At 33.6% G+C, this 17,863-nt stretch overlaps 1 protein-coding gene across 5 annotated transcripts in view; it reads left to right on the top strand.

The window, feature by feature from the left end:
• LOC145666637 (transducin-like enhancer protein 4) overlaps positions 1-17,863 on the top strand; it is a 355,168-nt gene that overhangs the window by 253,186 nt on the left and 84,119 nt on the right. For all 5 annotated transcript variants that reach the window (XM_081734087.1, XM_081734089.1, XM_081734086.1 and 2 more), the window contains one exon: positions 7,067-7,092. In XM_081734087.1, the coding sequence (XP_081590213.1) occupies positions 7,067-7,092 (26 nt within the window). The remainder of the gene's footprint in view (positions 1-7,066; positions 7,093-17,863) is intronic.

Below are 17,863 nucleotides of genomic sequence, written 5' to 3'. Positions count from 1 at the left end.
AGCAAACTCATGCTTCAATGATTTGAATGAATAGAACGTCTGTGTTGGGCCTCTAAAATCCATTTATATTCATACGTTAAACCGTTAAGGACAGTATTCAAATGAGATAATAAGGGGCTATCACAACTCGTTCTGTACTGAAGAACTACAATCAGCTTTTGGATAAATCGTTTCCTCGACTACTTGCGTGGGTTGATTGGAAATTTACACTCCAGAGGTGAACGAAAGAGAGAAAGAGAATTATTTGGCTCATGATTCATGTAACTTAACAATATACAGGGTATTCCATGATAAACGTATCAAAAATTTTGCAGGTTGCCATATAAGGAAAGACAGTTTATCTAGCACTTTTGGAGTGGCACTTAACTTCCAAGATTACAAGTAACAACCATGTTGTGCTTGGATGTCCATCTGTCCATAGTTTATCCTCATTAAAGCATCTTATTGACATTTCCCCCCAAAAAGCAGAAGAACTTTTAAGCTTATTCAATGACATGTCCCTTCCTCTCGAGTATGATCTTAGTTAAAAAGTATTTTTTTTTTTTTTTTGTATAAGTTAGTGTTTTTTCTTTCTTTCTTTTAAACAGGCGTTTAGTGGCTAACCGGTTTGAAATGTTTTATATAACTTATTTTCGGTCTTCTTAAAACTTCGGTAACACGCTTTGGATGATGACTTTCTCCCTTCTTTTCTTGTCACTTCTCTCTTGTGTCACCAAATCCTTCACTGAGGACCAAGATTGGAAGAGAAGCTTGCTGTTTTTTTTTTTTTTTTTTTAATTTGTTAAATATGTGAAGAATAATTCTCATGGTGTGCAAATTATATGATCTTTTGATAATAAACATCATTACCGTGTTATAAATTTTGATATAGTTTTGAGGTATTCAATTTCTCGTCTCTAGCAAGAAAAGTCTAAAAGATCTAAATATAATGGGATTTGATATTAACAGTAGAATGGTATTCTACTTATGAAACTGGGTTACGAATGTATCCAAAAGGAATAAAAATAAGATGATTTTTGATAAATTCTAGTTTGTTTTAATATTACATTATTCGTGTTTCTATTAAGAATGTTGATCTAGACATAAAGTAGTCACTTTGCAGATAGCAGCCACGATGACATGCACATCAGATAATAAGAGTACCCAAATAATAGTAATTAGTTTCTACTAACATCAGTTTCATTTCTATTTCGCCAACTAGTTTGAAACAAAGGAATGCCTTGCGACTTTCAATTCGCCATAGACATTTATTTTTCCATATTGATACTGTTTCAAGGTCAGTTGTGAAGACATTTTACATTGGAGAGAATGTTGACAAGGAAAAATGAAAAGAAAGGTACTATTCGAACATTTGCCTAGTGAGATGAGGAGAAACTACGACATTTAGGATTGCCGCCCGCGTGTTTCAAAGCGAAAGAGATGCTAAGGTCTTACTCCCGTTTGGTTAAGTATATATAAAGTATCGAAGAATTGTAATGAGACTTGTGTATATATATATATATATATATATATATATATATATATATATATATATACAGGGTGGGCCATTTTAATTAATCCACGGAAATATCAAAAAAATGATAAAACATAGAGGAAATGTTTGAAGTACACGTTATATATTGCTAAGGGGGAAAACCATTTCCGCCAAAAGTACCCCTCCCCACACCCCGGAAATGGGGGTAACGGGGGGTAAGTTTGAAATGTCAAATGGGAACATGGGTCGAGTAATACCTCGTTCGAAAGGTCTTGGAAAACTAAGTAACGCTGTACCAAAATTTGTTTCATACGAAGCACCAGTTTCAAAATGGCCGCCATGATATAGTTGGGAAACTCCAGTAGCCGTAGTATGAAAACCATGGGAGGTAGATGAATGGAACAAAATTGAAATACGTAAATATCATAGGGCATATCGAATGATGTGACCCCTGCGATCCCAGCGTCTTTCCTGAAGGGATCTTGTGAGCTAACTTCAAAATTTCAATGTCCGACCGGACAACGGTTCGGGCGTACGCTTTACCTACCCAATGCTGTTTGGAAGGCAGACTTCAGAGATAGAGAATTAGTGCACTCAGTTAATGCGGATTGCCACAGTCAAGGGCGCCCAAAAGGGGGGCAAGGGGGGCTCTCGCCCCCTAGAGGAAATTGTGCTTCGGAATATCGAAAACTCAATAGAATTTTTAGAATAGCTACAGCAAAATTTGAAACTATATTTGAAATGTCGCTTTTTCTTGCCTCCCTTGGAAACCACAAAATGGGCGCCCTTGGCCACAGTTACATTTTGATTAACTATTAGCACTCATGTCATATTGTGAGCTTGAGGGACGAAACAGTGTGTACGTATATCCCCGAAATGCTTTCCGAATAACCAGCACGCATTGCATAAAAGTTTCTGTGGCGACGGAGATTAGCAAATTCACACGTTTGTAAGTTCCAGCAACAGCATTATTCGACAACTTCTTTCGTATAACGTTCCGTCTGTTTTCGCATCAAATCATACTTAGCCATACAGATATGCGTTACCATTCAAATAAAATTTCATCTTTTTATAGTCACTACACCGTCATCCTTACAAACAAATGTTTCAACCATACCATACCTATTTGTAAGGTAGCCATAATTTGCGAATTAAAGTAGAGTTCTCATTTGAACTTTCACTGTTACTTTCCACCCCGCTCACATACAGAGCACAGGAAAATATTATTTTGCAGGACTTGGATATCTCTCTATACATTATGGCAATTTTCTCTAACATTTTTATCTCTGTTGTATCATTCTCGAGCCTTGGAACGCCTCCGTGGTTTTCCTATTTAATTTTCGTTATTTTCATTCATCTCTACCCGTATTCATACTATGGGCACTAGACGTTTTCTTAGACATATTCACCATGTCTTGGCGATCATTTTGAAAACGGTGTCTCATGTCGAAATTATTCTTACAGAAGCTGTTTGATATTCATTTGTCTATGTAACATGATGTTACTCGCTTCAAGTTGCTATTTGAAATTTTCAAGTTGGCCCCGGATACCTTTCAGTGGAGTCACCCCGACAACACCTCTCGATGTGCCTTACGTCAGTTACCTACTCCAGTTTTTCTTCTGTTGATTTATCTCCAATCGCTTTCATAGTACGGGTACTAAACCTTTTCTCTGGCACTGATACTATGTTTCGGCGGCCTTTTGAGAACACTGCCATTTCACCTCAATCGTTTTCTCCTGCAAGATGTTTGATTTTGCAAGATTTATCGAACGAGGTACCACTCGACTCATGTTGCTATTTGAAATCTTGAAGTTAGCCCCCAAGACCCCTTCAGGGAGGCCACTGGGATCACAGGGACCACACTATTCGATATGCCCTATGATATTTACGTATTTCAATTTTGTTCCATTCATTTACCTCCCATGGTTTTCATACTACGGCTACTGGAGTTTCCCAACTATATCATGGCGGCCATTTTGAAACTGGTGCTCCATATGAAACAAATTTTTGTACAGCGTTACTTAGTTTTCCAAGACCTTTCGAACGAGGTATTACTCGACCCATGTTCCCATTTGACATTTCAAACTTACCCCCCGTTACCCCCATTTCCGGGGTGTGGGGAGGGGTACTTTTGGCGGAAATGGTTTTCCCCCTTAGCAATATATAACGTTTACTTCAAACATTTCTTCTATGTTTTATCATTTTTTAGATATTTTCGTGGATTAATTAAAATGGCCCACCCTGTATATATATATATATATATATATCAACAATTTTCAAAGAAATAAATAAAATAAAGCCATTTCCCCTAAATGGGATTCGAAATGTTGCGTTTCTGCTATTAATATTCATTGTAAAGAAAACACGTTACAGTGGGAACGTTGTACATTTCTTGTGAATATATTCACACGAAAAGGGAACGATTTCATCAGTTTGGCGTATATCGTGCAGATAACACAAGTATTAATTGCTGTTCCGTATGTAAATCTCATGAATGACATTAAAACTTTGTAAGCTTTTATATCGTTCTCTTGTGGTGCGTGATAGGTAAGAAAGGATGCTGACCTCTAGCAGTGGTGAGTTGTAAGCATCAACCCACCTGGTTGAGAGAGATTGTTTTCTGTCACGTTACCGTCTTGTGTTAATTACTCAGACTTCACTACCCCGAGCAACACAGTTACCATGTTCTTGAAATGTGATAACTTGTATTTGGCTTATCGCCTTTTATGTCCTCCGGTAGTCTTCTAGTTCATCGCTAATGGGTGACGAGCACGTATGCGTGACTTAACAACTAAAGACATGTTGTCTTTTTTTTTTTTTTTTTTTTTCACATACTCAGCGAACATGACACAGTGGAAAATAATATGTTCACACACACACATTTTGTTTCGTATGAGCTGAAATATAAGAGGGCATGATATTTTATCTTATTAATATGAACTATGCGTATCAATACAACATACATATGAGTTTAGTTGTACACTATGGTTGAGTGAGATATTTCGTAATAGAGAGAATTAAGAGACGGGAAGAGATTAGAGACCAATTTGTTGATTACAGTGCTCTTAATGCTACAAACAATAATTATCAACTTTAATTACCTGTTACCTAATATTAATTAATTGTTCTACGTGTGAGACCACAAAAATGATGTGGTAAGTAAATATTTCATTAACTATATTGGCTTTTGAGTCACGAATAGTAACTTCAATTATTGATCACAAAGAAATAACACATGATAATATGTTAATTATGGAAAGGAAGTTTCTGAATATTTATTTATTTATTTATTTTGCCTGTTTTGACTTACAATATGGAGAGTGTCTCCTATAAGTTCTACAGTTGTCAAGTATATAAATGCAAATTGTAATTACAGATTATTACACTATTTGAAGTACAAATTTACAACAAATATCACATGTTAAATTTGTTACATCATTACATCATATTCATACATCGTTATCATTTGCAAATTCCTGAACTGAATAATATGCTTTAGAAAGTAACAGAGTACGAATTTTGTTTTGAGTATTAAAATTTCCTCTTTATAATGTGATGGTAACATATTATAAAGTCTCGTACAATTTAAATAAACATTTTTTTGGTACTTGGAGTAATTTTGTTGTACTACGTAAATGTCATTTAATTGCCGCGTGTTGTATGCATGAATATCTCTTGTTTGTATAAACATATGTTTGTTTTGTTTCACGAAGTGTATATATTTATATATGTATAGGCTTGGAAGGGTTAAAATTTTTTGTGATCTAAATATTTGTTTACATGATGTTCTTTTATTTAGTCTGAATATTATTCGTAGTATTTTCTTGTGTATTCGAAATGTTTCCTGACTGCATGCGGCTGACCCCCCAAAAATAATTCCGAAACTGAGGAGTGAGAACTTTTGCATAGTATATCGATAATAAGCTATTTCGTGAAACTGTATCACGTAACCTAAAGAACGCAAAACATAAAGTAGTCAATTTTTTATTTAATGTTTTAACATGGGTTTGCCAAGACAAGTCATCATCGATGTAAACACCAAGTAATTTTGTTGCATTAGAATACTCAAGTTGTTTTCCATTAATGTTTAGCGAAGGGAAGGATGGATTATTTCCTGGAAAACGAAAGTTTATTGCGACTGTTTTATCTGTATTTAGAAGAAGGTTATTTGCATTCAACCAAGTAACTATTTTGCTTATAACCTTTTATGTCTTTACCAATACTAAATTTGGGTCTTGTTCAGTAATAACTATATTTATATCATCAGCATATCACATGCATTTTGTGGGGTGTAAAGTTTTTATCAGATCATTTATGTAAATTATGAATAGAGTAGGGCCTAAAATAGAGCCCTGAGGGACACCTCTGGTAATTTTTGTTTGTTTTGAGAAGAAAGTGCAGGATCGATTTGATTCAACTTTTGTAATTTGAACAGTTTGGCATCTATTTGTTAGGTAGGATGAACACCACTGGTTTGCTACGCCACGTATGCCATATTGAGACAATTTATTTAGCATAATATTGTGATCAATTTTGTCAAATGCCCTTGACAGATCGATGAACAAACCTATAACATAATTCTTATTATCGAGTGATTTCAGGACATATGTAAGAAAATCAAATAAAGCGGTATCAATACTTTTATTCTTGTGAAATCCGTGCTGAACAGTCGAGATAATATTATGATTTATTAAAAATTTGCTAAGACGTTTTGCCATGACTGACTCAAATATTTTTGAAAATATCGATAACGCTGAAATAGGTCAATAATTTGTCATGACATTTTCATTACCCTTTTTAAGTGATGAATAATAATAAATAAGTGAATATACTACATATACTAAATAAGTGAATATACACCGTACTACATATTGTAATGGTTAAGTTCAACTTCTAAAACAACATGCAGATACCATCAGTTTAATTGTGAATATACTTTTTTTTTTTAACGGACTCTATATTATGAGAGATGTACCCACTTGTCGTTCCAGAAGTTTGTGTAATAGTTTGCAGCGTATTTTGGAATTAATAACTCTTTTTCTTGTGCTTGAAGAGTGTTGAGAGTAGATATCTGTGAGTAGATTAACCGTTATCATCCACAGTAAGTGCTCTTTTGTGGATTGTCTTGTTATAAACTTCCTCGTCCCTTGCCAACCTAACCTTCTTTTGGTCGTTGAGTGGGTAAAAGGATCCAAGTCATTAGGAGACAGAGTAGAGTAGTGGTCTACGATTTGACTGTTTTCTCCCCATAGTCTCTCTCCCTCCATTCCTCTTGTCTCTTCTCGGAAGTAAACAGCTTGTGAGTTCTTTTTGAAGAGCGTTGCAATCTCTTCATTTCAGACTTCTATTATACTCAACGCCCTTCCCAAGTCCTACCATAAACTTTATCTTCTCTTAGACCCTTCATTTCCACCCCGATAACTTGAAATATTTTCATTTTTCTTTTTCTTTTTCTTTTTTGTGCTGCCTCGTCCGTGCTGCTACTGGTGCTGATGAACGACGGCTGCGCCCTCTGTGGAAATATTGCAATGGCGGACTTTGTGTCTTGTGTGGCGGCTGCTTGGTCTCTATGGCAACTGAACTTCAAACAGGCCTAGCATCATCGGAGGAGAGACATGTAAGTAGTATCGACGCCCAAAGTAAACTTTATATTCTTGTATCAATATTTTATCGATTAGGATGACTTCCTCTGGAGGTGGGGGTGACGTCACGAAACCCTCAGGCCGAGATTGATGGTAGATGAAGAGGCTTCTCTGGTGTATGTGATGGGATGAGTAAGAAAGGGGGTGACTTTTTGGTAGAAGAAGGAAGATGCTGGATATCCTAAAGCTAGGGCTTTCTACTACCTCACCCCATCTCTTTGCTAAGCCAACCTTCCTCATTCTTCTGAGGAAGCAGCCATCCGTGAATTCTCGTAACAGGGTTGCCACATACGCATACTAAAAATAATACACTGAGTAGCAAGTTTTTTTAAAGGAGGGTAGATATATTATGGATTTTTATGTACATATTAGTATATGCACGGGTAGAGAAACCTGCAGTCTCTTCCAAACGATCTTTCCAAATCCAAGGTATGATTACCACAACATTGACTTTTGTTACTGGTCAATTGATCAATTGCTTCGACTTCACAATGGTAGCCTAGGTAAATAATTTAAATATTTGTACAAAATAGTTATCGTTTTATTAGTATTTCAGAAACCTTATTACTTTGAGATTGAATATAAATACAAAATAAAACTCTCTCTCTCTCTCTAAATATATATAATGAAACATCAACATGGAATATTATCTTTATGTTTTCTACGTATTAGTATTTTGAAAGGTTTGCTAGATTTTCAATACTCATATCTCTTTCAGACAGTTTTAAACCAGCCGTCGTCTGAATTGTTTTTATACGTATTTACTTACAAAACAAGAAGAGTTAGCTGTGTTCCTAGTATTAGTAATTTGATTATTAGTATTAGTAATTTGAGCCCATAATGTAATATTGATAAAGAATAATATAATTAACATTTCATTACAAATATCCAGTGGGTAAATCCTACGACTATGCTTGAGGAAAACGATGTTTTTCTTCTTGTTGATATTAGTACTGTTTTTAGTTTAAGTTAGACAAGTCAGAGAGAACAAATAAAAACTAGTGAATAATAGAAAGTGTTTTTTCGTCGTATGACTGAGATGTGTAGTTTTTCTAAGTATGCAGATCAATCAAATCGATAAAACTAACAAATTTCGTTAATTGATTACTCGTTTTCATGGACTTGTCCCTCTCTCATGTTAAAATTGAGAAGGACGAGAAGAACATAACAAGTAGACGTAATTCACTTCACGTGATGTAATTAGAGAGGTATTTGAAAATTAAAAGGTATCAGGTTTAAGTTCCTATTTTTACCAATACAATTCATCAACTTAATTTTCTTCCACCACTTGTAGATTACTTGTCAAAAGTTTTCGTTTTCTACGGTCCTCAGCTAACTTCTTTGTTTTAATATAGAAACTAATCGTTTTAGTATTATAATTAATCGTAGTAGTTGTGGTTACAGACAATGAATATTCAATAGTTCAATAGTTCAATAGTCCTTACATAGTTTTTGTATTTGGTTTCTTAACTAAGTTTTAATTTTTTCGAAGAAGTCTTATGATGACTGTTTCGTCACGTAAAATGCAAATTCGGAATGTCATTTTCCTTTCTTCCCCTATGTTATTAAGCTCAATATCAATCAAGTATATTATCCAACTTTTTCATCTTGCCAAAACTTTCAACTTTCTTGAACTTTTCCCTCAAATCCTTCTTTCAATTGCAAATCCTTCTTTAATCTCGTGTACTGTTTTTTTTTTTTTTTTTTTTCAAAAACTAAAATACACAGTATATTTTTGCTCTCGTACAGCCCCTTAGTATGCCTTTTTTTTTTTTTATCTGTCTGAAGCATTTCGCGCATTAAAGGCCTCTCCATCTTTAGTTTCTGTATTGTTATAGTGATTCTCCCCTTGCTTCCATTTTATTTCTATTCATTTATCTATATAAACTCTTCAAATTTCACTATCTATTCAATTCCTCTTTGACGTTACCTGTACCTCAATTATGTGCTTCCGTGGCTTTTCCGGAATTTGCTGTTCAATTTTCTGTACATTATTTTCCCTTCTTCAATGCTATTTTGTTTTCATACTTTCTTTCCCTCATATTTGGAGCTTTTTTTTTGTGTGTGTGTGTGTGTGTAATCCATGCCTTTTGACTTCTTTTACTATTTCGTATTGTTACCTGACACTTGCATTAGTGTCTGCGTATTTGTTTTGAAGTTAAATATTTTTCTACTTTTCGTTGAAATTCAAATTAAAGAATCCTTTCTCTATTTTTAAACTTTTCAGTATCTAACTTCTTGAGTCGTACTTTTCTTCTGGCTACATTTTTATTTATTTTTACTTGGATGCCATTCAGCCAGCACAAGATTATTATTTGAGAATAATATCAGCAGCAGAGCATTCTTTAAAATTATTTTGAAATTGCCCAGTATGATTATAAATCTAGTTGATCATTTCTTCTGATCGTATCATCCAAGTTCATCTATCTTCTTTTATGTTGATTGAAATATATGTTTTCTATAATCATCGAGTTCTATTAGCAAAAGTTTATCAGTTGCTATCTCCTCACTGTGTTTATCTTTCCTAAACTATATTTACCTATTATATTACGTCCTGTTATTTTCTCACAAAAGCATTCATAACGTTTATTAAAATTACTCATGTCCCCCTTTTTATTCTAAGATTGTTTTCCTTCATGATTATATTCGGCTACAACTGATATTCTGAGATGTGGGAGTGCAAGAGATCAACTCCGAATTGCTTATACATAGAATAAGTATATAGATAGAAAAATAAATAAATGCCGCTGTAGTTATTAGGTAGTGGTATATGTTCCATTTTTTTGCTAGAATAAAAATGAAAGGGAATTTTGACATTTTTGTAAAGGAAAAAAAAAAAAAATGAAATAGAATTGTGAAATTAGGGGGGATGACATACAAGTATTGTTCTGTCCTTTATTATCTTTAAAATATATCAACTTTCATAGTTATACGATGCAACAAATACTATTACTTAACAATTGATAAAACATTAATTTGCTCTTTCTATTTATATATTTATTTATTTACTTCTGTGTAAGTACTTTTAGCCTTAGTCTATTGAATGTCCTACACAAGATATCTGGGATTACACATCCTCCCACAACAGACATCCGTGCTCCATTTTATCAAAACCTGTGTTTTAGCGGCTCAAATTGCCTATTTGTTTCGCAATATTGAATGAAGAGAAAGCAAGTTAATGAACAGAAATACATGTTATGAAAGGATGGAACATTCTTTATATCCGTAGCTTGTAAATTAATGTTATTATACCATTCTGGAGATTTTGTACAACATGCAATCCAATTTAAAAGAACTGCAGTTTGGTTTTTCTTTCTAATAAGTACAAATGCAACACAATCCAATTTTGTGTTCTTTTGCAGTTTAAAGGCTTCGTTCTGACTTAGTCTGTTCTATACTGTTCTTTCTTTCTTTCTTTTAAATCACTATTTAATTAGAGCAGTGGTTACATCCCTGCCGTTATTACTCTTGTTCAAAGCGTAGCTTTTGATTTGTCCTGTGCATTTAAAGGTAAAGGTACTTTCAATTTGGGAGAGGGTAAAGTGAGGTTCACAGGTGATGTGGAAATGAGATTCCATACTTACTCTACTTTGGCATGTAGAAAATCAATATGCTAAATGACAGATTATTTTATTTGAAAACTTTGGGAACAAAATAAAGTGATATTGCAAAGACGGATGAGTTTCAATACGGCAGTAATTACTGTGAATTGTTTCATTTCACTCATAACTATAATAAAATACATCATGTGTCAAAATATAATTGGTTAATTTCTTGAACATTTATTATTATCAGTTTATTCTTGAAGCAAGTATATAGGGAAAAAACTTCCTCCAGCCTTCTTCCTTCAAGTAGTAACTGTGTATATACTTGTGTCCTCCTGATTGTAAGCCGTTCAAGGAAAGACACCTTATGTGCATATTTTCCTCTTAAATTACTATGAAATTTTATTCATATCGTTAATATTGAAAGACTTCAAGTTCTTAGAACCAACACGGTTGACACCAGGATCAAATTCAAGTCGTTTGTTTGTGTGTAAAAGCATTATGTAACTATTATACATAATAAGAACTTGTTGCATGGATATTAACACTAGTCCCTGGACACTCAGTAACATATGGTACACCGCTAATTAACAGCTTTCTGTGTGAATATTCGTGGGATTTCCCTCAGGATCTGGTAGTTGTACTTGGGTACTCTTTGGGTTTACATTGTTGATTTGCACAGACAAAAAGCGTAAAGTCTTGTGTTCGTGGCAACTCTGGCCTCTCTTGTTCACTCTCTCATTCGTTCTTGTGTTTCGTCCGTGTGAGTTGTTGTCGTTGCCCGAGATGTGAGAAGCATCTCGTCCATAAAAGTGTGTGTGTGTGAGAGAGTGAGTGAGAGAATAGAAAAGGTGGAAGTGTTGGTTGAGAAGAGAAGGCAAGCTAAGTAGTAGGAGAAAGGGAAGGAGAGTTGAGAACGAAGAGGAGGTCACCTCGACTAAACTCTGCACTGAGCAAATCTTCCTCTTGACAAGCCGAGCGGCAACCTAGTCGTCGAGGGACTCTTGTAGAGAAGTTCGAGAATTACCACGTTCCTTCAATGGAATTCTTCTTGCTCAAGGTGACTTCAAGTATTGATTTTTTTTTTTTTTTTTTTTTTTTTTTTTTTAGTTTTTGTTGATGATGAAGTTATGGAAGAATATAACAGAATAACAAATTTCACTTTATTTACTTCGTTACTAATCATAAATATACGTATGAATTGCAGTAATTTATTAAAATTTATAAAAATAAATTCTCCCTCTCTCTAGTTTTACGTCACACCATTATGACTTGTTGGCTAAAAGAGACGTGGAGTGAAAATGTTGAAGGAAAGGGGAGAAATGAGAGAAAACTCACGCACACAATGTTGTTCACCACAGAGCCACCCTGCTCCTTATAATAATAATAATAATAATAATAATAATAATAATAATAATAATAATAATAATAATAATAATAATAATAATAATAATAATAATAATAATAATAATAATAATAATAATAATTCGAATTACGTAATATAAGCGTCAATTTCAATGTTTTATGGGGACCTCAATGGATGGCAGATGTCAAGTTGTTCGTTGAAGTACTGACGCAGACGATTATTTCTCCAAGTAACAATAATTGTAGAACGGATGCCAGACTATTCTACTCATAGGCTGTTGCATAAAATACTACTCGACAACATTCCTTTAAAAAAAAAAAAAAAATGCTTACCCCAAAGGCACCCAACATTATCTAAATGTGAACGTTTCGTTCCAGCTTCTATAGTATGTAATTCTATCTGCTGTGTCTTTTTAACTATTCCTTCCTGAGTTTCAGCCACTGTTGTTCTACTAATGAAGAATTACATTTAGATTCGAAATACTTTTATTTTATAACGGTGAATACATGAGAAATTCATTCTGTGATATAATATTGTAGTGTAATTTTAGCATAAAAAGATAAATATAGATTCGCTGTGATTTTCAAAGAAACAAATAATGTGTACAGAAAATAAGAAACATGAAATAAAAATGATTCTCGTGTGTTATACAATAAATTATTAAATAACGGAGAATTTCTAGTTTTAACAATGGAATAGAATACTTTATACACTGAGATGGATCAAATCCAGTATACTTTTACTTGCTGGAAGTTCTGTTGGTCTTTTTCTATAAATGGCTCCTCTGTGAACGATGAAATTGGTTAAGTAGCTTCGTGTGTCTCATTTTCCGTAAACATTATTTGGTAATTTCATTACTGTTAATAAACATCTTTGATATAAGCACTTAGAATTATGATGGGGTATGAGGGATGTTCTCGTTGTCGATATGTTTGTAAGACAGAAATGAGGTTTCTTATGTTTGTTTCATTAAGTTTATGTTCATGAATCTTACTATGTTAACAAATATATACGCACATAAAAGGACAGAATAGCGTTAGTAGGGTCTAATAGTTTACAATTGAAGACTCGCTGTATAAAACAATGTAAGTGCCACTTTGCAATTGTTTCACTTATTTTTTAAATACGTTTATGCCTTAATTAGGTTTTCATACTTCGTTATATGCTAGGTTACATTTTTAAGCAATAATATTTTCTACTTTGTGACGCTTGGGCACAATTTACTATCTTTTGTCTCTACTGTTACAGTAATTATTGTTTGTGGCACTTACATTGTTTTCTACAGCGAGTCTTCAACTTAATGTCGCTGACAATCAGAATTATTGATTTTTTTTTTTTTTACAAATTTTGTGTATAGCAAGACAGGACTAATTAGGAAAAATCAATGTTTTTTTTTTTTTAATTCAAAACCCTAAAATGTTCAAATAATAGCTGTCTTTGCTTAAATGACACAAACATTTCACGAGTTTTTCAGTGATATATCGTATACTAATAATAATCTACATGAGTTTTACTAATGACTTTGTCAACGTAAGTAACAATTTCCAATTCATGAAACATTTTCTTAAATTTTATTTCGTACATGTTCTTAATTCCTTTAAAATAAGCAAACAAAACAAATATCTTGTAAATATTTAATGACAGCTGTAACTTCAGATTGCTTCAGACTTCAAAGTGGTGATTGTGGGCTAAACATGTATGAAGTTCTATTTTTAAAAATTCGAGTAAGCTACTTCAGTAATTTTGGATAATAGTGAATTCGGTGGATGATGAACTGATGGCTGATAGGGTTTGTTATTGTGATGTTCATGTTTTGAATTTTGAGCTCCGAGAGGATGTGGACTACAGCTTAATGCTGTATCTGATCTGAACCACATGCATGGTCTTTCTATTCTGCTATTAATAATTTCAGTGCAGTTTATTTGATTTAAACAAAACATTTTGTAAGTTATAGATAACCATATTCAAATCGAGCCATTACTTCTGAAATGACAGGGGAAAAAAAAATCCAATTTGTTGGCTCCGAACTAGAGTTGAATACCATGTCTTGTAAGTATAGAGATATATTTTTGCTTCTCCCTGTAAATTCGATAAACAGTAGTTCGTTATAATTAACTTGCTATTATGATGATGTTATATATGAGTCCTCTTGCGAACGACATTCTTACGGTTTCATACCATTTCAAGTAGTTTTTTTTTTTTTTTTTTAATCATCGAAAAGTGCTTAATTTATCGTCTTACACGCTAGTATTTTGCACTTTTACTTTACTTTCAGTGTACAATGCGAATTTTTGTGCGCTTTTTTGCACTATATTCCTATATAATGTGAAAGCGTGTGTCCCATTGTGTCCAGTTTCATAGACCGAGAAGTGTATTGTTTGTTGTTTTAACACTTTTTTTTTTTTTTTTTTTTTTTTTTTTTAAAGTAGCATTTCACTGTTGAATTTAAGGGTTCTTTAAATTTTTCCGTTCAGTTATTACGGCCTCTGGTCTATTTTTAATTCTCATATAGTTGCCTGGGTAGTATTGTGGAGACTGAAAAAGTTTTAAAAGAACCATGTATCTTCATTTAGTGGATGAGAACAACTACTGATTTTTTTTAAAACTACAGTCTTCCCTTTATTTTGCAAACTGAAGAAAGATCATAGAAATCTGCATAATAAAAATAGCATACAATTGCATTTTGTGTTCTTTTGTATCTTTTCCAGCGTAAAAGTCTTTTGATGGTCTGAGTCTTCTCTTAACTTCTTATTCTGAATTCAGGCATATTCTAAATCCTGTTTTTGTTTTCAACGTGTATTTTGTAGTTTTCTTTACTTGTTCTGCGTTTTTTTCATGTTTCTGACAAAAGTAGTAACGGAACAGTAAAGTTTTGAGAAAATCGACAATGGCTGATTGGCTAGGAAAAGATATATATATATATATATATATATATATATATATATATATATATATATATATATATATATATATATACTGCATATACTGTATATATATATACTGCATTACTTTCTATTTGTAGTGTAATACAAGAAGATCTGTGTGCTTCTTATTTTAAGAGCTCTACGAAGATATCCTATTGGATTTAAAAATAAACTTCATATTACATTTAATAAAATAATAAATCTCGAATCTTAATCGTACGTATTCTACACAAGCCTTAGTTCGTTCATTTGTCTAGGGATGTAAATACTCAGGTGTAGTTTTTTATTAGAGTAATTAGAATTCATAAAATTGTCAATTCCTGTTCCTCACTCTCGTCTCTCTTACACGAGAGTAGCATGTCTTTAATTGTAACAATAATCTAATCATTAAAATCATTTATGTCACCTCAATAAGTGTCAGGGCTTGTGGAGTCATGTGACACAGGACTTTCTTTACTCTGTTCGTGTTTTCCGTAAATTTAGGGGTCGAAGTGAGACGGTATGCGGTGATATGCCATACCGCCTCTGGTTTTTCAATGATGAAGGAATACAGCCTCTGGTTTTTAAGTGATCAAAACATATCGTCACTGAAGAGTAGATGCTAAATACCTTTAACAAATTCTTTTCAAACACAGTAATTGACGAATAGCTTTGCACGTAAAAAGATTTTATTCCTTATGTAGAAGTAATTTCTAAGTTGACAACACCGATATTTTTATCTTCTTTTTCCTACCTTTTGTTTTTAAAATGAGGTGTCTTCAAAGAAGTTCATCTAGTTTATATTTTGATGTGCCATATTGAATTGTTTGTTTCTTAGTTATGTGTGTGTCTTCGTATCTTAATGCATATAAATGTCGTGTTTTGAGCATGGGCGGATCTTCCAGGGTTTTGGAATACTCCTCAGTCGAGTGTGGATTCCGAGAGTTTTCTCGCTGGAAATTGTTAATATAAAAACTCGGTTTTTAGCATTTTCGTGTATAATTCTCTATAATACAACATAAGTGGATTTTTTTTAAAAATTATTTTTCAAAAAGTTGTTGGCAGGGGATCAAAGTCTCGCCATGTCCCTCCTCCTCTTGTAATTACAGAGAAGCTCTTCAATGGTTTTCAGTCATTATGTGAATAGAAATACAATGTTTTGGGCAACATGTAGATAGCTGGTATGTCGAGTCAAAATCGTAATAAAACTTACCGCATGTTTTTTTTTTTTTTTTTTTTTTTTTCCACTTCGAACACTGCGTAAATTTAAGGAAGATGCACCACCTTGACTTAGTTGCAGTCTGGTCTACAACCTAGGGTTGAATCTCTTATTTTGAGACTTCAAGAATTTAGGATTCTAACTATTCATAACATTAAAAGAAAAAAGTTGTTATATAATTCATATCTACAGAGGATCTGGTGTGTTAAAAAATCGGTAGTATCCTCTTTTATTGATATATATATATGAAATTACAACCTCATAGGTGCTCGGTATATGGACACAGGGATTGTCCAAGCACAGCAGTAATCTGTGGTACAACCTACGTGATCCGAGTGGAGAGCACCAACCGCAAGTGAGAGAGTGAGTGGCTGTTCTGGGAACCGGACTAAGTGGCGTAGTGGTTAACGCATCGACACAGTAGCCGGAGATCCCGGGTTCGAATCTCGGTCCAGGCAGTGAACTGTTCACTATTTTATATCTAGATTGGCCTTATTGATTCCGAACCAACAGTTTATCTAAGTACCTTAGAAAATAATAACATATGTTCGTAGAGACGTGGTCCTATAAAACTGGCCAACTTGATAGAGGAATCCTTTGTGCCATATATATAAAACAGATAAAGAATGATTTTAGTTGCAAGATAGAAGGAATTCTTGAAAGACAATCGTCAGATCTACATAAAGCCTCGTGGATATCCTCTGGCGTCTTTTCGAAACGATCTTAATACTTGTTTTTAAAAAATCCTACCACTAGTCCAACTTATTTTATGGTATGAAGAATATTTAACGTAGTTTTGATATACAATATTTTTGCTTTTACTTATTTACAGTAGGTTGTATGGGATATAAAAAGTTCTAATGTATATATTTGCAAGTTACCATGCTAACATTTACTTGGTTTGTCTGAAATATTATTGTCGTAGGTGCCAATATTTTCGATCCTGGCTCTAATTATATAGCAGAGTAGTGTATTATTGTAATTGTTCATCAAATCAACAACAGCCTATAACCGCAACACAAAATTTAGTACCAACCAAAACTAGAGATGGCTGACAGTAGGCACTGTTATGCCGCTGGCATATCGTGTTATCCATTTTCCTTTGTTACAAATTGTTATGATTTCTTACCACCAACGGTGGACTGCGTTTTTAGATTACACAACTACAAACATAAGTTCTAAAGCTTCGAATAGTCGGAAAATTTTATTTGGAGCCGAACTTTTGCTCCATACAATGATGTAATGGTAGAATGTTTTGTAGATATACACTCGACCGGTTTAAAAATATAACGTGTACCCACCCGTCCATTCTTTCGTAATTTTAAGATAAATGTACGCTGGACTATAAACATATTAGCTTTCGTATATGGCCCATCACATCCCTGGTTCCATAGTCTCAGAACAGATGTTTGAATTCATATTTACACATTTATCTGTTTCGTTTAGCCACTATCAGCTGCAAACACTGGATATGAGAACACTGGGGAAAAATGATAATATCTTTTAGCCGTCTATAAACGTTGATGCTGAGCCAGGAGGATTTATGACACACTTGCTTTTGAAATTAATCGAATTTCAGAAAATCCGTGTAAATATGAAAAGTCACTCCATACCGTCGTAACGTTGGAGCAGGGTAATAGTAATTCGCGATAAATACCGAAAATAAAGTTTGGAGTTGTAAAAAGCGTTTATGAAGGGTGTATACCGGAGGGG

This window comes from Thermobia domestica, chromosome 12 (genome assembly GCF_964235325.1).
Source record: "Thermobia domestica chromosome 12, izTheDome1.hap1.1, whole genome shotgun sequence".
Classification (NCBI taxonomy): domain Eukaryota; kingdom Metazoa; phylum Arthropoda; class Insecta; order Zygentoma; family Lepismatidae; genus Thermobia; species Thermobia domestica.
The sequence above is the reverse complement of the archived record's forward strand: the minus strand, read 5'-3'. Positions and strand labels throughout refer to the sequence as shown.